At 36.9% G+C, this 25052-nt stretch overlaps 1 protein-coding gene across 3 annotated transcripts in view; it reads left to right on the top strand.

The window, feature by feature from the left end:
- Window positions 1-7370: 7370 nt before the first annotated feature.
- LOC132187478 (mediator of RNA polymerase II transcription subunit 15a) overlaps window positions 7371-25052 on the top strand; it is a 28435-nt gene continuing 10753 nt past the window's right edge. The window contains exons 1-8 of one of the 3 annotated variants that reach the window (XM_059601799.1): window positions 7371-7751; window positions 12366-12477; window positions 12638-12758; window positions 13293-14678; window positions 16558-16619; window positions 20292-20366; window positions 20548-21981; window positions 22143-22487. In XM_059601799.1, coding sequence (XP_059457782.1) covers window positions 7588-7751; window positions 12366-12477; window positions 12638-12758; window positions 13293-14678; window positions 16558-16619; window positions 20292-20366; window positions 20548-21981; window positions 22143-22487 — 3699 coding nt within the window. In that variant the 5' untranslated portion in view covers window positions 7371-7587. Of the gene's footprint in view, window positions 7752-12365; window positions 12478-12637; window positions 12759-13292; window positions 14679-16548; window positions 16620-20291; window positions 20367-20547; window positions 21982-22142; window positions 22488-25052 lie in introns of all 3 variants that reach the window. The other 2 variants (XM_059601798.1, XM_059601800.1) reach the window with 2 other exon arrangements.

Here is a 25052-nt window from a genome sequence, read left to right as displayed (position 1 = left end):
CTCGTATGGGTAACAAAAACACCATCAACTTTCTCTACCAAACTATCAATTTTTGCATGAAGATTCGGCGTAATCCCTATCTCATACATACCACCATTTTTTTTGAGGTTTTGAATTCCTCTCAACTATAGTTAATAATCCCATTACTATGAATTTTCACCTAAACTCTCAAAAAAATTCCAAGCTTCAAAATCACTTTTGCTCATGAATGACCCTCATGGTTTTTAGTCGTCAAACCATCATAGAAATATTGGACATGTTGCCACACCCTCAAAACCATGGTGAGGGTGTAATGACCCCAAATTTACATTGACTTGTTCTTTAAAAAAAATTCCTTAAATATTAAATTATAACCGGTTAATTTTATTTTTTTTTTTTTTAAAAAAAAAAAAACAACATATAAAAAAAAAATCAACACAACATATAAAAAAAAAGTTCACACAACTGTCACAACATATAAAAAAAGTTCAACACAACATATAAATGAAGTTCAAATAAAACATTAAAACTTCATCAATCCTCTCATCTGGTCCTCTAGCAAATCATGTGGACATCAAAAGAAGAAAAGTTATAAACTTAAACATAATAATATTAAGGTACAAGCATGTACACATATCAAAGCAACACTTGAACTTGAAGGTTGAGTCACATATATGAATTAATTGCATGTACATTTTAATTGCATTGTAATTAAAATACTATGATAATTCAAAAAATGATAACCTTTGTTACTAACAAACCTCTAGGCAAAAGATGAAGCAGCACTTGAACTTGAAGGTTGAGTCACATCTATGAATAAATAATTAGAATAAATTAATAAATAATGAAAACTAAATGAAGTTGCAAATAACTAATTTATAAACATTTACCTAACTCATCAAATTCTGTCAAAAACTCCTCCAACTCGGCATCGCTTATGCGGTTCTTTATCCAGTTGTGTGTGCAAATCAAGGCCTCAGTGGTAAGTGGAGACAATGAACTCCTAAAGCAATCCAATACACGCACACCTGTGCTAAATGCAGACTCAAAAGCAACAGTAGAAATAGGAATGGTAAATACATCACGAGCTATCTCTGCTAGAATAGGGTATTTGGACGCATTAACCTTCCACCAACCTAAAATATCAAAATCTTTTATTGTTTTTTCATACTCGTCCAAAGAATATCGATCCAACTCCGACCTACATGTCAAATCATCCTCTTCCTCAACGTGTTGGGAAAACATCTTCCTAAATTGGTAGTCGCTATCTTCCAAGACATCACAACCAACATTCAAATTACCACTTGAACTTCCTACATTTGCTTGAATGGTAGACGACTCACCAGCATTAAACTTATCGTATTGGTCCATCAAACGTTTTATAAGGGATTTCACTATTTTCACTATGGCTTCCGCCCGCTTAGGCCCATGGCATTTTATCAACCAATACGTTAACGCCTTTATTTTGGATTGTGGGTCAAGAACAAAAGCAACAAACATCAAGAAGTTGATATTTGTATTGTTCTCTATATCCTCCCAATACTTTTCATACTTCTCTTTTATGCTAAGACTCACACTCCTCATGATAGGATCACAACTAAAACACTCATCATTCAATGTATATTGACTAATACAAAGTTGCATGAAATATGAATTGGAAGTGACACAATTTGAACTTGAAACATGATATTACTAAAATGAATTAATACATAATAAAAAGTAAAGTGAATTCGAAAAGAACTAATTCATAAATATTTATCTGAAAACTTCAATGTGGCATCATAAAAAGTTATCAAAAACTTCACAAATGCCCTACCATTTTCCCAGTTAATAATAGAAGGAACAACAAATTGATAATCATCCTCACCCAGCAGCTCAAAATCTTTTTCATATTTCTCAGTGGTACACAATATTAAGTATGTAGAGTTCCATATAGTTTTAACATCTAGAAACACCATCTTCGCATATGTAATATTTTCCCGCTCTATACAACCTTTAAACTTTGTCATCCTAGACAGTAAAGATCTCACATATTTTACCGCATTCCTTATATTTTCTATACAATCAACCAACTCATCCAAGCCTTCATGTACAACAAGATTTAAAATGTGAGCAGCACAACATATGTGAAGAAATTCAGCTCCCAAAACAGTATAATTATTATCCTTCAACCTCCTCTTTAAATAATCAATCCTCAATTTATTGGCCGAGGCATTATCAGCTGTAATAGTGTAAACACCACCAATCCCCCACTCTAGCAATATACTCTCCAACATTTTTCCAATTTGCTCACCTGAATGATTGGAAATTAGACAAAACTTGATTATTTTCTTATGTAGTATCCAATCTCTATTTATGAAGTGAACGATAACACACATGTAGTTCAAATTTTGAACGGATGTTCATGTGTCAGTAGTGATGCAAATCCTTTTACCACGCAAAACACTCTTCAAAGCAAGCTTTTCTCTTCCATACACTTTCATGCAATCTTTTTGTAGAGTATTACGACTTAGTACATTGAACCTAGGTTCAACTAAATTCATCCATTTTCTAAACGAATGACTCTCCACATGCCTAAAAGGCATCTCACTCTCAATGAAATACTCAGCCAACCCATTCCTTAAAATTTTTGGATCATACTTCTTGAATCCCAATTGGTTGTCAGTAGTGCCTTCCACCGATTTCTTAAGTGATATTTGCAACAGAGTTTGGCTTTTGGGTACTTTCGATTTCAAAAGTGAAGATGTTGGGCAACCATGGGTAAGGTGGGTCATCATAGGTGAAGTACCATTTCTCCTATAGTGACACTCTATCAACTTGCTACAATGATTACACTTAGCTTTAGGGTTGTCATTGTCAATTGGTTCCACTTTCTTGAAGTGCTCTCACACAATAGATTGATTTGTAGGTGGTTTTTTGGTTTTTTGGGAAGGTGATGAACTTCTAACATTTTCAGAGGAATGTGTTTCAATATCTTGCACTTCCATAACAGGGGGAGGGTTACTCGTTGGCGAGATACTTGCATCACTCAAAGTGTCTTCCATCTAATACAGTTAATAAACACCAGTAGACAATTTAATATACATACTTCTATTTGTAAAACCTACTTAAATTAATAGATATGTACAATGAGCTGTAAAACATTGATCAATGGGTTTATAATAGATATATATATATATATATATATAAAGAGAACATATAACATACCTGAGATTAGCAATAATCTACTGAAACTTGTTAATGCTTGACAAAATCCCAAAGTATATATATAAAACACACCTAAAAAATGCCAATATAAAACACAACAATTTAGCCTTAATATATTTTATCAGTAAAGAAGCCAAGCCATCATTACAAACCTACAAACCATCAACCAAAACACAAATATTAATAAACAAACATGATTACCAGCTCTATCTAGTACCTATTCTCTTGACTCTAATTCTATAGTCGTCAACTCCTTTAAAGAACTCAATCAACAAGATTGAAGCCTTACTGTTGCCAAGAAAACTAAGGAAAATCACAAAAATCAATAAATTAGTTTACAAAATTAGCTCTCCTTTAGCAATTTTTTTTTTCTTTCTAAGCAAATAATAATGAACCACTTCTTAATATATAAACCAAATCAACCCCGCCAATACGGCTGCCATAGTTTGACTTTTGCCGGCCAGCCTCCACTTCCACTTTCCTTTAGGCTTCGATACATATATATATGATGTTGCACCCCAAACATACATTTAATTTTAAAGTAAGACCAGGTCTTCAAAGTTTGCATCTATGTTTTTGTTTTTCTAACCGTAGGTATAATAAGTCAACGATTTCTTCTTATATAAACCAAATCAACCCCATACAGCTGCCATAGTTTTCCTTCAACGCACATGTAGAGCTAATTAACTAGTGCCCATTTCCTTCAAATTCCATCTGCTCGTGAACAGAACTAGTTCACCATGGATCATTCTTCGTTGCTTCTTGAAATTCCTCAACCCTCTTGGTCCACATACATAAATAGTGTGTTTTCCAACTCACCCATGCCCCAAGAGAACAAATTATCATCACCTCAATTGAACCAAGCACAGCTAGAACAACTCATACCAACCCCAACCAGTGACCCACCAATATAATCCAAAACCCATTTCGATCATACCCCAATAATCAACAAATACACAATAAACGACCCAAAATCATTGAAAAGAATTGTAAAATAGTAGGAAATCAAAAATCAAAGTAGCTCGGGCAACTACACAATACACAGAGCACTTCAAAAACTCCAAGAAAACGAACGCGAAATAATCTGGGTATGAGCAAGAAAGAAAGCCACTAACCTTAGCTATTTAATTTGAGAAAGAAACGATAAGGTTTGCCCAGTATTTTCGTTGAGCCGAGCGTGAGTAGCGGGTGAGCTTGAGAGACGAGAGTTGAGATAGTGAGAGAGGCTGCTGTCTGCTGAGTGATTTTCGTTGAGGTTTAGGGTTGAGAAGAAGAGATGAATATATAGAAGTGCAAAACAACGTAGTTTTGCCTTCAATTATTTTTTATTTTTTATTTTAAAAAAAAGGTTCAAGGGTAAAACCATTAACTATCAATGATTCAGTTTTGAAAAAATTGTTACAAATGGTTCAAAAAATTCAAAATTGTTCAAAAAATGGTTAAATTTCTTTTTCCAAAAAATGTTCAAAAAATACATTAATACTTCAATTGTGATTATAAGTAACACATTGTTGAATCTAATGTCAATTACTTAATTTGATATTATATAATCATATGATCTCATTAAATTATATCATATGATTAATTATTTAAATTATTATCATATTTACTTATAATCTTTTTTCTTTGAATTGAACTTAATATCTAATGGTAAATGATAATGTTCAACTCCTAAGTCCTAAATTCCTAAAGTATCTAATAATGCTTTAATTAAATTGTAGCTATAAGTAATATATTGTTTAATTCAATTGAATCAATTGTGATTATCGTTATACATGAATAATATGAATCATATGATTAACTTGTAGACTTATGACTTATGAGTTATGTCATATTATATATGTATTATTTGTTATTATATAATCATATGATTTAATGATCAATTCATCATGTGATATAATCATATCAATTATAGTGATAATATATAAAATTATAATGATAATACATTAATACTTAAATTGTGTTTATAAGTAATACATTGTTTAATTCAATGTCAATTACTTGATTTGATATTATATGAATCACATCATCATTGTACATTAATAATACGATTCACTTGAAGTCTTGAATAAAATATTTGAATTGTCATTGAATCATATGATTAAGTATTGGTATTATACATTTATATTATTCATATGCATATGTAGACTTATATAGACTTATAACATATATAGACTTATAAGTTTATAACATACATTGGAAATAAGTCTCTAGATACTTAATTGTTGTATTAGTATGAATTAGTACACTTATGAGTTATGCCATATTACATATGTATAATTTGTTATTGTATAATCAAATGCTTTAATGATCAATTGATCATGTGATATAATCATATAAATTATAGTGATAATATATTAATACTCAAATTGTGATTTAATTATTTTTTTAAAAAATTGTGATTTAATGATCAAGTGATTATGTGATATAATCAAATAAATTATAATGATAATATATTAATATTCAAATTGTGATTTAATTATATTTTAAAAAAATTGTGATTTAATGATCAAGTGATTATGTTATATTTATAAATATTATTATAATTATAATTATAAAAATATATTATATAAAAATGCGGTTAGCGGTTATGGTTAGTAAACTCAATAACCTCTAACCGCTAACCGCTAGGCGGTTATGACCGTTTAACCGCTATAACTACTAACCGCTTAACCGTATTAACTGCTAACCGCTTGGTGGTTATAGCGGTTAGGCGGTTAATACGGTTAAGCGGTTAGCGGTTATAGCGGTTAAACGACTAGCGATTATAGCAGTTAGCCCGCATTGACAGACCTATAATATCATCCCATAGCATTTTCTTCTGGATATGGTTGAACTATGGGTTGGTTAGAGACCAAAATATTTGTGGGCTAGACTTGCGTAGATTATTGACCTCAAATCACAATTTTTTAAAAAACGCAATCCTAAACAATCAATTTTTTGCGATTTGGTTTAAAATTGCTCTATTTTGTCCATGAAATCGCAATACTAAATACACCCTAAGCTCTTCAAATAAAAATTAAATTTGAATGGTATAATTCATTTTTTCTAATTTGGAGAACCAGATTTAAAATGAATCAAACGTCAAACTCCTTACATTTTTCTCTATATTAGTTAAATATAGGAAAAAAAATGCAAAATTAATCTTTGTGGTCTACCTGATTTACAATTAGCTCATATGATATGAAAATGAACTCAAAAGTTCATAAGATATATCAAAAAAAAAAAAAACTCCTATAGTCAAATTTCGTCAACTAATTTAACATCATTGACTTAAATGTAACAAGTTTCACAATTTTCTTGACTTAAATATAACAAGTGTCATCATTTTCTTAGCTCTTTAACATTTCACGCTATGAAAATCTGTTACGAGTCGTCAATGAACCAAATTTGACGATAGAGACTAAATTATTTTTTTTGGCATTCCTGAGGAACTTTCAAATTCATTTTGATACCACGTGTAGTTAATTGCAAATCAAGTAAACCATACAGACTTATTTTGCATTTTTTCCTAAATATTATTTTTTAATTATTTCTTTATTCTTGGTATATGAGAGAGAACATTCTTAACCAAAGTTAAATTTAAATAGAATAGAGAGTTTTTTAAATGACATTTTTTATGAGTTCTTTTCAATTTTTAAAGAAAAGTAAAGTTTGAAAAGTTAAATAGGCATTCTTTAAGGAACTAAAACAAAAAAAAAAAAAACAAAAAAAAAAAAAAAGCGCTTTAAGGGAGAAATGCTGAATTATTGCCAGAAATCCCAATTAATGGGAGAACTGAACTAAATTCGGACCATATTGATTAATTTAGTCCGAGTCTTCAGCATTAACCGTGTTTATCCATATTAATCAATACTCTTTATAAAATTTCTTATTAACTTTACCTATAAAAAAGAAGTATATTTATGCTTGTTAAATTTTTTGAGACGTTTTCTTGTTTTTGTTTTTAATTTGAAAATATATTTTAAAACAACATAATTATATTTTTTAATGTCTTTTGAGATAATTTTTTACTTTTTATTAAAAAAAGCGTTACAAGAATAAGATGAAAATTATTTTTGAGTAATGACAGAAATTATTTTATTATTTTTGATGCTTCGGCATTATAAAATTGCGTTTTTTTTTTTTTTTTCCCTCTCTGTGCGGGCAAACAGACCCTACATGTAAAGTCCTCCCCCAATATATCCCACATATATTCCCTTCCCTTCCCAATTAAACTCTATCCGGAGCTACGATGCTACGATCACCCTCTCTCTCTCTCAAAATTTGGGTCCAGATTATGAAGAATCATAATCGGGGGTTCATAGCTATCCGCTTCTTTCTAGTTTGAGCGATTTGGATTTGAGTTTAACGGTGGTAAGAGCTATTCGCTTATAAGTTGATATTATTTGGAGAAATTCAATGGATACCAATAATTGGAGGCCCAATCCGAGTCAAGCCCCCGTTGGGGGAGGAGGAGGACCAGGAGCAGGAGGCACCGGAGGCGGAGGAGAACCCACCATGGACACCGGCGATTGGAGGAACCAATTGCCGCCCGATTCTCGTCAAAGAATTGTGAACAAAATGTGATTTCTCTCTCTCTCTCTCTCTCTCTCTCTCTCTCTCTCTCGCTTCTTAACGAATAAAATAAAATTATATTTTGCGCTTTCCTGATATATATACGGATTGTGTTTGATTTGAGAGTTTCGGTTTTATATATGATCAAAACTAGAAATAGTTTCTAATCTCTAGCTGTAAGGTTCCGTGTATGCCGCGTTATACAGTTACAAGTACAGTGATTGCGCTCTCGATGTTATTGGTTTATGCTTGGTTTCTTGGTTTATAATTGCTTTATGCTTGGTTTCTTGTTTCTCGTGTTTTTTTTCGTTTGACCAACTTTTTACCTTCATCGTTTTGACTTCCTTTTGTGACTGAATTAAGATGTAATTATTTCTGTTAGGGTCAGTTTCCCTGGCTTGCCGGTTGGACTCGTCTCTCTCTAGTATGCTCGATAGAAGTGTGTTCTTGTAGTAGCTTTTTACAACATAAACAATGTTTTACTCCAATTTTTTTATTTTTTATTTTTAAAAAAGAGCAAAGGCATGTGGTAAGCTTGAGATTTGAGTTTTTACAATATTAAATGGAGAAGAATTAAGTGGAAGCTTGGTTTTTTAATTTAGGCGTTGTTGGTTTTGGAGGAGCCAAAACACATGTAGGCTTTGTAATGTATGTGCATGTTTGATGTTTAACAAGCTATATTTGTATATGAACATTTAAACGGTAAAGTGGTGTTTTTTTTTTGTGGGATAAGTAATCGAGACATCATTAAAAGCGTAAGTCGCTTCATGTACACAAGAAGTATACAAAAAAAGCCATCGAACTAGTAGGGGTAAAAAGAATAAGAAAATCATGATAACTATCATAGTAGGAGAAACATAAGCATCTGTCTAAAGATACGAAGTGTTGAAAAATAAAGATTTAATCTCTTCCAAAGTCCTCTCGTGGTCCTCAAAACTTTTATCATTCCTTTCCCTCCATAGACACCACAAAAGGCATGAAGACACACCATCTTTCTTACAGTAGCACTCCGAGTGTTGCTGACGGTCCACCAACAAGAGTACAAATCAATTACTTGTCTAGGTATAACTCAAGACAACCCAAACCGACTGAAGAAAACATTCCAAATGGCACAAGCAACCTCACAATGAAGAAGAAGATGATCTATGGACTCCCTATCCCTTTTGCACATAAAAACCTATCAACCTCAATGACACGTTGCTTTTGGAGATTATCCATGGTAAGAATCTTTCCTAGGGCCGCTGACCACACAAAAAAGGCCACTCTCGACAGAAACTTAGTCCGCCAAACACTCTTCCAAGGAAAACGGAAGCCATCATTACAACCCATGACATTGTAGAAAGATTTAACATCATACCACCTTCTTTTGGAATGGACCCACCAGAACTTGTCTTCCCCTTCCTGTCTTTTTCTTGCTAAATACAGCACCTTGAAGAATGAAGCAAAGGCATCTACCTTTCAATCATGAGCTGCTCTAGCAAAGCTCACGTATCATTGAATAGCACCTCCAGAAAATTCCATGTGTACTGCAATATAAACATCCTTTGAGCTAGCCAAAAAAAAAAAAAAAAAAAAAAGGAAAGGCAATCATTAATGGTCATATCTCCACACCAAAGATCATACCATAATCTAACCTTGGAGCCATCTTCTACCTCAAATCCGGTATGACCACAAAACTTCCTCTAACCTCTATACGCCCTAACAGGCTCACTAAAACACCACCCTCCCCATGAGCTTCTATATTTAGAGTCCACAACCATTTCCCATCAAGCCTTTCTCTCAAACCCGTAGTGCCAAAGCCATTTACCTAAGAGATCATGATTGAACCTCAACAAGTTCCTAATCCCCAACCCTCTCTCAGAGATTGATGTACACACCTTTGGCCAACTCACCAAGTGATATTTAAACTTTTCACCTAGCCCACTCCATAAGAAATCATGTTGGAGCTTCTCAACATTGTTTGCAACACTTGTAGGGAGAGGAAATAGGGACATGAAGTACATAGGTGAGTTGGATAGGGTGCTCTTAATAAGGTTAATCCTACCACCCTTAGACAAATACTACACTTTTCAACTAGCCAACCAATGTTCTATCTTCTCAATAACACCGCCACATATATGTTCAGCCTTATAGGAAGCCCCCAACGGAAGACCAAGATACTTCAAGAGTAGGGACGCAACCCCACAACCCAAAATCCCAGCCAACCCAGTTGCATTATCAACATATCCCACAACAACCAATTCCGAATTGGCTAAGGTCGTCTTCAAACCTGACACGACTTCAAATAATAAGAATAAAATTCGTTGGGGGAACTTATAGGAAGCCCCCAACGGAAGACCAAGATACTTCAAGGGCAGTGACGCAACCCCACAACCTAGAATCCCAGCCAACCCAGTTGCATTATCAACATATCCCACAAGAACCAATTCCGAATTGGCTAAGTTCGTCTTCAAACTCGACACGACTTCAAATAGTAAGAATAAAATTCGTAAATTGTGTAGATGATTTGGGTCGGCCGCACAGAAAAGTAAAGTATTGTTTACAAACAGAAGATGGGAGATATCAGTCCATGTCCCCATAGAAAAACCAGACAACAAACGTCCACTCACTATAGCTGAAATCATCTTACCCAACGCCTCCATCACTATGACTAACAGGAAAGGAGAAGACAAAGGATCCCTTTGCCTCAAGCCATAAGAGCTACTAAAGAAGCCTGTGAGAGAGCCATTCACCAAAACCGGGAACTGCACTAAGGAAATACAATGTGCTATCTATGAGCACTATTTCCCCTCAAAGCCGTATCTTCTCACCGTGTACAGCAAGAAATCCCAATTAACATGATCATAAGCTTTTTCTTAGTCATTTTACAAATATCCCCTGGTTCTCCAGATCTCAATATGTTATCAAGGCATTCATTGGCAATAAGAATAGGATCTAGAATCTACCTACCTCGGATGAATGCATTTTGTGACTTAGAAATAATCTTCTCCAGCATCATCTTAAGCTTGCTCGCAAGAGTCTTAGCTATCATCTTGTGGATGCTACCCACTAGATTGATCGGGCGAAAATCCTTGGAATCGAAGCCCCTAGAGTCTTTGAAATGAGGGCGAGGAACGGAGGATTAAGGCCTCTCTTGAACTTACCACTAGCATGGAACTCACAAAGACCTTCATGATGTCGTCGTTCAAAACAACCCAACAAACTTGGATGAACACCATAGAGTAACCATTAGGGCCTGGTGCCGTATCATCATTTATTGTTTTCACAATCTCCCGCACCTCCTTTTTCTCAAAATCTCTCTCTAACCATCTAGCCACAACCTCATCAATCGAATCTTAACAGTTTGGTAAACAACTTTTATAAAACTGGACACTCTGAACGTTGATCTCTGATCGGTTGGTAGAAATAGCACTATCAATCAACAAAGAGTCAATGGTGTTCCTTCTTCTATTAGAGTTAGCCATTGTGTGAAAAAACCTCATCAATAGAATCAAAGGAAAGACCATCCATGACATGCCTCCTACTTAACAGCTTGGTAAACAACTTCTATAAAACTGGACACTGTGCTCATTGATCTCTGATCGGTTGGTAGAACTAGTACTATCAATCAACAAAGAGTCAATGGTGTTCCTTCTTTTGTTAGAGTTAGCCATTGTGTGAAAAAATGCGTGCACTTGTCACATTCCCTAAGCCACAAGATCATAGATTTTTGCCTCATACTCACCACCTCCATGAGAGTGGATCTTTCTAAATTACTATCAATTTCTGCCTTCTTCATACTCTCTTCAACATCTAAAGCCCTCCATAAGGATCTCTTCCTCCATTCTACATTGCCAAAAACCTCCTCATGTGGAGCTATTCATGTGAAGTTATGTGGTATCATCTTAAAAGGGTAGGTAGTTGCTTAAGTTTTGGTCAAGATGATCATCACGCGAAGGAAAAAAAAAAAAAAAAGAATACTCTTGGGGAGAAAATCCTTGGAAGTTTGTAAAAATGCATCTAAAAATATAAGAATGACAAATATGACTTTAATTTTAAAGTGGTAGATAACTATGTGAAAACAAGGTGTCTGGCATAGGAGTTTGGACAGCAATGGCTAATACTATATCAGAAATTAGAAACAAAAGAATTGGGAATAGAATTTGCTCAGGAACACTTGGGGGTCTATCATGTGAAAGCAAGGTGTACTGTCATGTGACTAATGATTGGAACACTGTAATCTCAAGTTATATTGGTCTTACTTACCTCCCCCAAAAAAAAAAAATCTTGGTCTTCCTACAATGTAACTGAATATTAGCGGTGTAGGTTTTCTGGCCTTTGTGAATGATTTATATTTTCTTTGGGACTTCTAAACTGAAAAATAAAGTTTAGAGAACATATATCGGAGTTCCAACTTTGTGACTTCCAGATGGTGAAGCTTAAAAAGTCATGCTGCTGCTTCTATTTTGTTTCCCTGGAAAAAGTATATGTTTCTTGTTCTGTATTCATTTTAAATTTCATGAAATTGTATTTATAGCTTCTCTTGGCGTTTTTGTGGCTTAAGTCATGCACTGTCAGCATAGTTTACCAATTTGGATCCCTGTATGGCCGGTATTTATTAAGAGTACATCTTATGTTTATAGAATGGACACATTGAAGAGGCATCTTCCCGTTTCTGGCCAAGAGGGTTTACATGAACTCAAGAAAATAGCCATAAGGTTTGAGGAAAAGATTTATACTGCTGCCACAAGCCAGGTACTTCCATCATAATGCTCCCATAATTTTCATGATGTATATGTACATTCCCTTGCATGTGTACTTGTAGAATAGATAATATCATGATACTTCTTTTTCTCTTTTGCATCTTATAGTGCCATGAGATTTTAATTTTGTTTTTGTTGATCCCTCATTTCAGTCAGATTATCTACGAAAAATATCTCTGAAGATGCTTACAATGGAAACTAAGTCTCAGAATCCTATAGCCAGTTCTTTGCCATCCAATGCTGCTGGCACTAGCATTAACGCCCCAGATCCAGGTATATAGAGCATTGTGCATGATTTTACTTACATATTTAGTATCCATCCTGTTTCTCTCTCTAATTTCGTGCTTTTGACACTGGCAAATGGATATTTCCAAACATTCACACATTATATGCATACAAACATTACTTGCATAGGTACGTATATAGACATAAAATTGTACGTATACATAGTTATGTTTATGTGACTTTATCATTTTGAACAAGGATGCAATTCTTCTGAAAGGTCTAAAGATTGTCTTCCTTTTTTTTTTAAACATCCTGTAGTATTGCCAATATGAAGAGGGGGGGGATGATATTGGGGAGAAGGCAGATACTACATGGAGTTGAATATGTATGTGTGGCATTTGTTGGGTGGCTATACCGTTTAAACAGGTTATCAAAAAGAAATGAGTTGTTGAATTTGTGATACAAGGAATAAAGTTGCCTATGCATGTTCTCTGTTCATCCCCCCAACCCACCATTTTCCTTCAATTTTTTTCTCTAACTTGGTGTCTTTTTTTATTTTTTATTTTGTTTCACATTGAATAGGGTTGATGGGTATGCCATCCCAAGTTCACAACCAAGGGCAATCACTTCCTATCCAATTGTCGACTAGTCAGTCTCAAACACGCCAACAACTGTTATCCCAGAACATTCAGAATAGCATTGCCACTGCTGGAGTCCAAAGCAGTGCCAGTTTACCATCTGCACTCCCTCCTGTCTCTGGTTTAAACCAGACTCCTATGTCAAATGTTGTTGGCCAGAATACCAACGTGCAGAATATATCTGGTATTTCACAAAATTCAGGGGGGAATTCAATGGGGCAAGGGGTGCCTTCCAATATGTTTGCAAATAATCCGCGGCAAATGCAAGGAAGGCAACAAGTTGCTCCTTTGCAGCAACAACAGCCACAAAATTCACAGCAGTATGTTTACCAGCAGCAGCAGTTACAACAGCAGCTTTTAAAGCAGAAGCTCCAGCAGGGAAATATCCCACACTCACTCCTCCAATCTCACATCCAGCAACAACAACAACAGCAGCAGCAAAATCTATTACAACCCAATCAATTGCAATCTTCTCAACAATCAGTCATGCAAACATCATCCGTGATGCAATCGTCTCCTCTCTCTGGTCTTCAGCAGAATCAGCAGCCATCTATTCAACAAGCAACACAGTCCATGCTTCAGCAGCATTCTCAACTCAGGCAACAGCAACAGCAACAGCAACAGCAACAACAACAGCAACAACAACAACAGCAGCAACAACAACAGCCACAACAGGCTGCTGTTATTCATCAACAGCAAACATCGATGCAGCAGCTGCCAATATTGCCTCCACAACAGCAGCAGCAGCAGCAGCAGCAGCTGATAGGGCAACAGTCAAATGCTACAAATATGCAACAGAACCAACTAATTGCACAACAGAACAGTGTTGGGGACATGCAACAGCAGCAACAGAGGCTGCTTGGCCAGCAGAATAATCTTCAAAACATGCAACAGCAGCAGCAGCAACAACAGTTAATGGCTCAGCAAAATAACCTCTCTAATATGCATCAGCAACAGCTGGGCTCTCAGAGTAATGTTTCTGGGTTACAGCAGCAGCAGCAACAGCAACAGTTGCTTGGAACTCAGTCTGTTAACTCAAGTATGCAAACTACTCAGCACCCAGTACACATGCTACAACAGTCCAAGGTTCCAGTGCAGCAACAATCACAACAGAGTGCATCTAATCTGTTACCAACTCAAGGGCAGCTGTCACAATCACAGCCACAGCCACCACAGCAGCAACAGCAGCAATTGATGTCTCAGATTCAGTTGCAACAGCAGTCAAATCCATTACAAAGGCTTCAAGCATCAGGTTCCTTGCTTCAACCACAGAATGTAATTGATCAGCAAAAGCAGTTATATCAAAGAGCTCTTCCAGAGACATCATCAAGTATGTCATTGCGACTATGCAGTTTTCTTACCTGTTCCCAGAGCACTTTTTCTGTTTGGTGATTTTGTTATTTAGTTTATCATACATTCCTCTTGCAAGACTATCAGCCTGAAATTTTACACATTTCTTTTTGCTTCTCTCTCTATCTCTCTCTTTCCCCCTTTTTTTGCTGCCCTACTTTCCAACTGTGCCTGGTTTATATTTCAAAATGCATTGTGGTTGATCATGTTTTTGATGTAAATTTGCATTTGTTTAGTAGATTTGTGGTTCAAAATGGAACTTTTTGCTGTAAGTACTTATGTAATACCTGGAAGTTTTGGGAATGATTGAAGGATGCATTCATTTTATGCTACTCTAGAACTTTCTTGGTTCAAAATCCCACGTCTAGGTAAAAAAGACTTGGTGAAAATGTACTGCCCTCCGCCAGCACCACCTTAACCACCACTCTTTATGTATTTATATGTCCTGCTGCAAGTTTTGTTGTCAATGTCATTGTTATTGATCCCACCACAACCATCTCCATAGTCTTTGCCATGGGTGGGGTCTTCACTGCTACCACCACATCATGGTCGTTGCCACAGTAGTTACCACTTTCATCTCTGTACCCATGATCGCCTTTTGAGTTTTTGTTTCTCAAGCCACTGACAGCCCCTTAGTTACCCATGCCTTCGAAGTGAATGAATTCTGTAGTGGTTTAATCATCATATGTAAATCTGTAACACTGATAATTTACAGTTATTAATTTGAGATTTGATCCTTACCAAGAGAGAGAGAGAGAGAGAGAGAGAGAGATTTGATAATCTTTTCTTTTGGCAACCATTGCTTTCCTCATCAATTTCTTGTTTGCTTTGTATGGTAGGGGATTTATAATATTTATCAAGGATTTTTTTAATGAAAAGCATATGAGTGTATCAGAAATTGTCTTTTTCCTAACGGTTATATCAAAATTGGGTAATTGTTTAACTTTGGAACATATATATTTGATTCTTGTCATGCTGTCAATTTTCTGATTCTGGCTTGTTGACTGGCCAGCTTAGATTTATTGTTTCAAAATTTTCTCTAGGTCCAAGGGCATCCGGAAAGACTCAAAAAGGCATACTAGACCGGTTGTGTGTGTGTGTGTTTTTCCCTTTTTTAGGTGTTTTGGTAAAAGAATCAAAGAATAAATAAGCTAATTTCGCATATTAAAACTTTGCAATATACTATAGCAAGGTTAACCGATAGATTACTCCTATGTACTTGGGTTGCGCCTTTACACTTTTTTAATAATATCTCGATTAGTTAAAGAAAAAAAAGGTTTAACCAATAGATTGTGCTCATGGTCACTGATGGTGCCTCAACCCTCCTGAGGGCATAGCCCTCAAGTTGCCTTTACCTGCTTGGTTTTAGTTCACCTGGGTTGTGCTGAGACAAGCCAAATGAGAGGTCTAAATCCATCCTTATCCCAACCTGATTTCCTCATACATAAAAATGAGAGATCAAATTCCTATCCACAGTAGCCAATGAATGTTATATTGAACTCTAAGGTGAAAGCAAGCTATGGATAAGAAATTTTATGTTCAATGAGCGATGCACAGTGGATCAATTGAAACTAGATGAAGAGTCTTGATAATTTAGTGTGCAGAGAGTGTGTAAAGTAATTCACCTTTAATCCTGGGATGCCCTATTTTTACTTCACATGTTTACATAAGAGTTGTTATTTTATTTGGACATGATATTTCGGAATGAAGATTCTTTGATATCAAATGTATGTCTTATCAATTTCTTTTTCACTAGTCTAGTGTTGTCTTAGCTGGCCTTCTCTAAATTATTTCCCTTCTAAGTGGCTATTCATTCATGTGCTCATATTAACACATTGATATCTTTGTAGCGTCTCTAGATTCCACGGCTCAGACAGGACATGCAAATGGGGGTGATTGGCAAGAGGAGGTTTATCAAAAGGTAATATGAGATGACTTATGAAATTCACCTGTAGATTTTTGGAGGAAAAGTTTCTTGTGGGGATTGTTGGATTTGGGTCTAGGTGAATTTTGGGCTTAATTGCAATGTTATAGTTGCCGAACAACAGGACATAACAATTAATTTTTTTGATAAATAATTAATTCATTGAAAAGTGGAAATGGGCGCAATCCTAGTACATAGAATGTATAGAAAGAAAGGTCCCATTAAAGGACATAACAATTTTAAAACTATATAGATATGGAATATTGAATAGAGAACAAAACTTCCCATCTTTATAGTATTCGAAGAATTATCTTAGCTGTAGAGAATGTGAACTCTTTCTTTTTTTTCAAAGGAAAGATTTTTTTCAGAAAAAGGACATTGTTGAAGCTTATGGAATTTTTACCATCCTGAGAAAAGTGCTATTAATCATACTTTTAGAACAAAAGAAAATGAAGATAAAGAGTCAAAATACTCATTAATCTGATGCTATAATGGTGTATATGGTCTTGCATTAGTGAGGATAATAGTGCTGCACATATGAACATGGCACTGAAATTGGAATTCAGATGGTAGTCTGCGATGCTAATGACAATCAGCTAAACCATTCTTGTTAAGCTCCAATTAAAAAAACTATTTGAAAGTTGGACTGGTTTTGGTTTATGTGGACTATTCATAATTGTATTTTAGCTTTCTTAGTGAAGAATCTAATGCTAATTTTGGAAGAATGAGAGAGAGAGAGAGAGGATAATAGTGCTGCACATATGAACATGGCACTGAAATTGGAATTCAGATGGTAGTCTGCAATGCTAATGACAATCAGCTAAACCATTCTTGTTAAGCTCCAATAAAAAAAACTATTTGAAAGTTTGACTGGTTTTGGTTTATGTTGACTATTCATAATTGTATTTTAGCTTTCTTAGTGAAGAATCTAATGCTAATTTTGGAAGAATGAGAGAGAGAGAGAGAGAGAGAGAGAGAGATGATTTGTAGTTGGTACCTTTTGATTAGCAAAAGTAGGGTTTAGCTCTAAAAAGATAAAGTTTGACTGGTTTTGGTTTATGTTGACTATTCATAATTGTATTTTAGCTTTCTTAGTGAAGAATCTAATGCTAATTTTGGAAGAATGAGAGAGAGAGAGAGAGAGAGAGAGAGAGAGAGAGAGAGATGATTTGTAGTTGGTACCTTTTGATTAGCAAAAGTAGGGTTTAGCTCTGAAAAGATCATAAAATATGAAAGATAGTGAAAGATCAGGTCTGTATTGGACTTGGAGGGACTTTCATGTCTAAAAGGACCTACCAGAATTAAAAAGAAAAGAAGAAGAAATGGATACGATGGAACTTTCTTGTTGATAAGGACCTATGTTCTATCAATCTAGAATGTATTTTTTTTTACTCATGAGACGATACATCTATTTATTTTTTTTTTAAGGGATGCAAGTTCATTAAAAGTGCAAAGAGCCACAACCCTAGTTCACAGAAAGTATGTAAGAGAACACCAAGTGTAGAAAACAAAAACAAAATTCCAAAAATTAGAAACAGACAAACTATTCCATACCACTCTTCATGTATGAGGATACAATATTCTTCAACTCTAACATCACTGTCTCATGATCTTCAAAGCTCCTTGTGTTTTGCTCTCTCCAAATATACCACATTAAACTCAAAGGAGCCAACTTCCACATTTTCAAAAGAGTATGGTGCCCAATTCTCTCATCCAATTCACTAACAACTCGCTCACCCTACGAGGCATACCCATGAAATAGATTTTTTTTTAGTTGTTGCCCTTTAATTATCTAGTGGTGCTTTAAACAATAGTGTTTTTTTAGGTCGTGTAATGGATTGATTGATTTCACTGCTTGCTCGTTTTGACAAAAAGTGCTTTTGGTGCATAGGAGAGAACACAATCAGAACAGAGGCCTAAGGATTGATATAAAAGTCCTTTTTTTTTTGATAAATAATGTATATTCATTTAAAGCACAGAGGGGCGCAACTCAAATACAAAGGAAGTATACAAGAGAACCCTTAACCATATAGAAAGAAGAACATAAATCTAAAAATTCAAAAAAAAGTATAAACAAGCAAAGTAGTTCATGCCACTTTCCATGTATACAGGGTAAGTAGCACCAACTTCTTCAAATCGAGCAAACCAGTTTCACGGTCATCAAAGCTTCGGGCATTCCACTCTCGCCAAAGACACCACATCAAACACAAAGGGGCCATCCTCCATAGATGCAACGCAGTCCGGTTTCCCAACTGTCCCCTCCAACTTCCCAAACACTTGCTCACGTTGTGAGACATAACCCAAGCAACACCAAAAATCTGAAGAATCACACTCAACATCTCTGTTGCAACCTTACAACGAAGTAATAAGTGCTCAATGGACTCTCCATTATTCTTACACAGGCAGCACCACTCCAGTACAATAATATTCCTCTTACTTTTTGGGAGTACAATAACTCAACAAATATTTAGGTCCTAAGATTTGTATAGATTGGTAGAGCTAGGGGCAATTGCTCACCCTGGCACTTCAAAAAAAAATAATATAAATAAAAAGGTCTTGTCCCTCTAATTCAAAATAATGTCTCTCCCTCTTAGATTAATTATTTTTCTTTTATTTAGTTGCCTCTTCAGAACACATAAAATTTATTACTTTATGGAAATCAAAGTGGTTCCCCCTCCCTCTCCCAATTCATAATAATGCTCCTCCTACTTGGGTCAACTACTTTTTGTTTTTGTATTCTATTTCCCCCTCTCCAAAAACACACACGTAAAATATTTAATCTCAGGGTATTTGTTTAGAATGTTAAAAAAAAAGGGTGGTATGGCTGTTTGGATGATGCCGCTAAACAAGGTGTCCAACTTTTTCGATTTGATTTCTTATTTCTTTTTGAAAGAAATTGTCTCTACAAAATTGCAACATTTTTTTACAATTTTCTCTTTATGCAGATTTTAATGCTTGGGAATGAAAACTAGGATAAAAAGTACAAAAGCCTAGATACTGTAATAATTTTATAAAGAAATCAAAAGGCACACATAGAACTTCTTGAAAGTTTTCAGATATGTTGTCAAACATTTGTATGGGCTTATTTTCTCAATTTACTCTTAATTAATCAAATTATCTTTCTAAATTTTTATATTTGGATTGTTCTTTTAAGTTAATAAGTTGATGAATATATAGACATTTCAAAGAGGAAAGAATTGAAAAATAGATTCTTGAAGATGACAACTTGATCTACTTTAGTAAGGTTTTCCCATCAAGTTGGTCTGGTGGTGTGCCTATTCAAGAAAGATGTGGGTGCTTCAGCATAAAAGAAATGGACAACCAGGGATTATTGTTTGTGCATGAGTGTGAACCGTGTATTTTGCATGGCATTATACATGATGTTAAAGAAAAAGATGATTTTTGTAGTTTGGCTGAATGCGGTTTGGGTTTGATTAATGTTGGCATGGTGTCTCAAGAAATCAAGAGAGGACTGTGTTTGTGGATGATGTATGGATGTTGCTGTATCTGAATATACCTTGTAAACTCCTAATGGCGGCTTGATATTTATGTATACAACTAATGTCTAGTGATATATTATCCACAATTGTGTAGATGTAGCAAATTTCCTATATGGAACCTGAAGAAATGAAGAGTTTGATAATCTATGTTGCTAATATTATATTGCAGATCAAAGCCATGAAGGAGCTGTACTTACCTGAAATAAATGAAATGTACCAGAAAATTGCTACTAAATTGCAGCAGGTATTTTAAACTTCAAACGTTTCCTTGTGCAATTCATTGACTGAGTTTACTCATTAGTCAGCTTTTCAATCATACTTATGGTGATAGTGGCCTCCACCATAACTATTGATAAGTTTCTAACTTGATCTTTGTGCATTACCTGTGTTCTTGTTCTTATTATGTTTGTTATTGGTTTCTCCAGCATGATTCTCTTCTACAACAACCAAAGTCAGATCAGCTTGACAAGTTGAAAATATTTAGGACCATGTTGGAGCGTATTATAACATTCTTACAGGTTTCTAAAAATAACATATTACCCAATTTCAAGGAGAAGTTGGGGTCTTATGAGAAGCAGATATTGAATTTTATAAACACAAATAGGCCAAGGAAGCCTGTTTCTTCACTGCAGCCAGGACAGCTTCCCCCACCACATATGCACTCTATGCAGCAGCCACAATCTCAAATTACTCAAATGCAGTCTCATGAAAATCAAATGAACCCTCAGTTGCAATCAATGAACTTACAAGGTTCAGTAGCAACCTTGCAGCAGAACAATGTGACAAACTTGCAGCATAATTCTCTGTCATCTTTGTCTGGGGTTTCAACAGCACAGCAAAACATGATAAACTCACTGCAGCCTGGTTCCAATTTGGACTCAGGACAAGGAAATGGACTGAGCTCATTGCAGCAGGTGGCTATGGGATCTCTACAACAAAATCCGGTGAATGCTGCCCAACAGGCAAATGTCAACACCTTGTCATCACAGAGTGTGCTACAGCCAAATATTAATCCTCTTCCATCAAATTCCAATATGCTTCAACAACAGCAGCTGAAACAACAGCAGGAACAGCAAATGCTGCATTCTCAACAATTCAAGCAAATGCAACAGCGCCAGATGCATCAGCAATTTTTGCACAAGCAGCAGATAATGCAACAGCAGCAGCAACAACAGCAGCAGCAGCAACAACAGCAGCAGCAGCAGCAACAACAGCAGCAGCAGCAACAGCAGCAACAGTTGCACCAACAGCCAAAGCAGCAGCTGTCTGCACAGTTGCAGACACACCAAATGCCACAAATTCATCAAATCAATGATGTAAATGAAATGAAAATGAGACAGGGGTTGGGTGTTAAGACTGGGGTCTTTCAGCAACATCTACAAGCAAACCAGCGCTCTGCTTATTCCCATCAACAGTTAAAACAAGGAGCTTCATTTCCTATTTCTTCACCCCAACTCCTTCAGGCGGCGTCCCCACAGATGCCGCAGCACTCTTCTCCACAGGTTGACCAGCAAAATGCATCATCTCTCACAAAAGCTGGAACACCGCTGCAATCTGTGAACTCTCCTTTTGTAGTCCCATCTCCTTCAACTCCTTTGGCGCCTTCTCCTATGCCTGGGGATTCTGAGAAACCTATTGCTGGTGTTTCCCCGCTCTCAAATGTTGGAAATATTGGACATCAACAGACAAGTGGTGTGGCAGCACCAGCCCCATCACTTGCCATTGGAACTCCTGGGATATCAGCTTCACCTTTGCTTGCTGAGTTTACTGGTCCAGACGGCAATCATGGTAACGTTTTGACGAACGGTCCTCCAAAGTCAAGCATTACAGAGCAGCCTCTTGATCGTTTAATTAAAGCGGTCAGTTGAATTTATTTTATTTTTTTGTCACACCATGATCGTTGTGGTTCTTAATGATTTTTCATACAAAACAGGAAAAAACTTCATATGGCTCTTTCTTTTATCTTTTTGGTTCCTTTCATCTTGGTTGTAAATAATACAATTGTAATTGTAATTTTCAGGTAAAATCAATGTCACCTAAAGCATTGAGTGCCTCTGTCAGTGACATTGGTTCAGTTGTGAGCATGATTGATAGAATAGCAGGGTCAGCTCCAGGTAATGGATCCAGGGCTGCTGTTGGTGAGGATTTGGTTGCCATGACGAAATGTCGCCTCCAAGCAAGAAATTTCATCACACAAGATGGAACCAATGGGACAAGGAAAATGAGGCGCTACACAAGTGCTATGCCCCTAAATGTCGTTTCCTCAGCTGGCAGTATGAATGATAGTTTCAAGCAGGTGATGGGTTCAGAGACATCTGACTTGGAGTCAACTGCGACTTCTAGTATCAAGAGGCCTAGGATTGAGGTATAAATCTCTGCTTTTGGTATCTACTTCAAGATGAATGATAGTTGTTGACTATAGTTTTACAAAGGTGTTTTTGAGGTGCACCTCAGGTGGAGAATCACACACGTAGGTGTAGAAAATTTGGTAGGAGTCCATACTTACACTTTTGGCATGCTTCGATTGCATAAACACAATAATGGATGAGACATATACCTCCTTGAAGCAATATATATATAACATAAATTTATATGTACACTTGTGGAGGGTAAGGTAGCTTGTTTTACACTTGCACCTTTAAAACTATGAAAATGATAAATGCTGACTAGGTAAGGTTGTGTATTTAAAAATCTACAACTTTGATGGTTGTTTAGAGGCCCTCTATGAAGATATTAATGGTTAGTTACGCTCCGTGTATTGCATTTATACTATTTGTTTGTAACAACTTCATGGACCAACATATCTGGTGCTTACCCTTATATTATTTTCAATTTCACATAAATAATTATTGATTGTTCCCCTACTATCCCACATGTTTAATGTTAACACAATTGCCCAACCTATTGTTTGAACAACTTTCACACAATGTTCTAGACAATAATTTTTTTTTGATAAGTAATAAGAAGTTTTATTAAAGAAAGAGAAAAGCGAGAAGCGCCCCTAATTACACACGAAGTATACAAAGGGGGCCAAAGCGAACCCAAAGCAAAACCCCAGCACACCCACCCAAAAAAACCAAACAACCACCCAAAAACCCTCAAACAAACACACCAACGCAAAGCCCACTAACCAAACACCCTCATCCCTTCACAAAAGACTATGACACTATAATCCTGCCCTTCCTTCTCCTGGACGACGCACTAGCATTGCCATAGTTAACAGAGCTTTCTAAATTAAACAGCTCTCTTTTGCTTTTATTCCTAGGCCTTTTTCCTTTAGCCCTAGGCCGGGCGACGTCCATAACCTGAAGAAAATCCGCTGAATATGGATCCTCCTCTTCACTGCAACCCAACCCCCAATCAAGGGGATCGGGGGGCAGCTCCCCAAACTTGAAGGCTTCATCCAAGACCGAAGAGTTGTCACCCACTACTTCATCATCCTTAATAGCCACATGCGATGAAGACTGAGACTCCCTTATCTCTTTCGGACTTGGGTTAAGAAACCCTCGCCGTAGATAGCCCCTCATTGGATTAGAGTTCTTAGAATCAGGCTTTCTTATAGCCACCTGACCGTGTGCAACCTCTGAAGAAGCCTGAGCAACAAACCCTGCAACTGGTTGGTAATGTATCTGCGGAGCACTAAAAGATTCCACCGCCTCAAGAAGAAGAGAATCATTCACCCGAATTCCTCTTTCTTTCTTAGCTCTCCGGTAGTATCTCAATATTTGCTTATATATAGGAACCCCACTGCCCAGAGACATGCGTAACCTCGCTCCCAAAGCTAACGCCCCTGCAGAATTTGCATCATGATTTTCCGGCAGAACCATCTGCCCAGATGATAGTGTAGAAGAGGGCGGGACCGAGACACGTCCTCCTAAAAACCTCTCAATTTCTTTCTTCATAGACGCCAAATTCTGTTCCTCAGGGGACAACACCTCACGAGCTTCCTTGCTTGCCTGACGAAAAGACACCTCCAAGTCCTTCAGTATTGCCATATGCGTGACATCGTCCTTAACCACTTCTCGAAAAGACTCAATCAGCCATTTTTGTGATTTGTTCAGACCAGAATCAACAATGGCATCAGAGGTGAGCGTCGGCGAGGAAAGAGGGACAAAAACCTCCTCAGCCTCAGCCACTATCACACCTGCGGAAGAATCAGCAGACGAGGAAAGGGCTGAGGTAAGAGGGACAGAAGGAGGGTCACCGGCATGGACTGGCTGGAAGCCGGCATGAACAGGAGACACTCGCTTAAAATTCGAGGCTCTGTCCCCCCGCTTAGCTATCGCGGCCCCTGTCTCCCTGTGAGACAGATAATCATCACTGCCCAGAGCTATGTCTTGCACTGACAACCCAGGAGCCTCAGCAGATGAAGGAATCACCGGAGATGTCACCGGCGAGGTCGACCCAGAAACCGCCGACAAAGCAAACCCAGAACCTGCCGACGAAGAACCCAAACTCGACATCACATGAGCAGCCGCACCCGCGGGAACCACTGCGTTAGAGACCACAGAAGTCGCCGGAAAAGACCCCGGATTGAACATCGGCGAGGCAGAAACGAGCAGCGACGACGACTGCTCCGATTGGGCAGACCCAAGACCCGCACGAATCCCAGAAGCAGACTTGCGTCCAACTCTCCGCCTAAACCCAACAATAAGTTTAGGCTTCAGGCCCGTCCTAAAGCAGGCCCGGTCCAGAACAGGCCCAGGCTTCGCAAGAAGCTTCTTCCAACGACCAGGAACCCAAGAGCCTTCAAACCAAGAATTGGGCTTAAAGCCCAGTCCGATAGAGAAGACCCGAATCACATCAGCCCTAAGATTATTCAGATACGCCTTCAACGAGCGCACAACCCTAATCAACTTCGTCGCTGGATCGCCGCCACCACCCTTAACCAACTCAGGACAGCCCACCATCGGAAACTGAGCGCCAACCG

Source organism: Corylus avellana, chromosome ca7, assembly GCF_901000735.1.
Source record: "Corylus avellana chromosome ca7, CavTom2PMs-1.0".
NCBI lineage: Eukaryota > Viridiplantae > Streptophyta > Magnoliopsida > Fagales > Betulaceae > Corylus > Corylus avellana.
The sequence above is the reverse complement of the archived record's forward strand: the minus strand, read 5'-3'. Positions and strand labels throughout refer to the sequence as shown.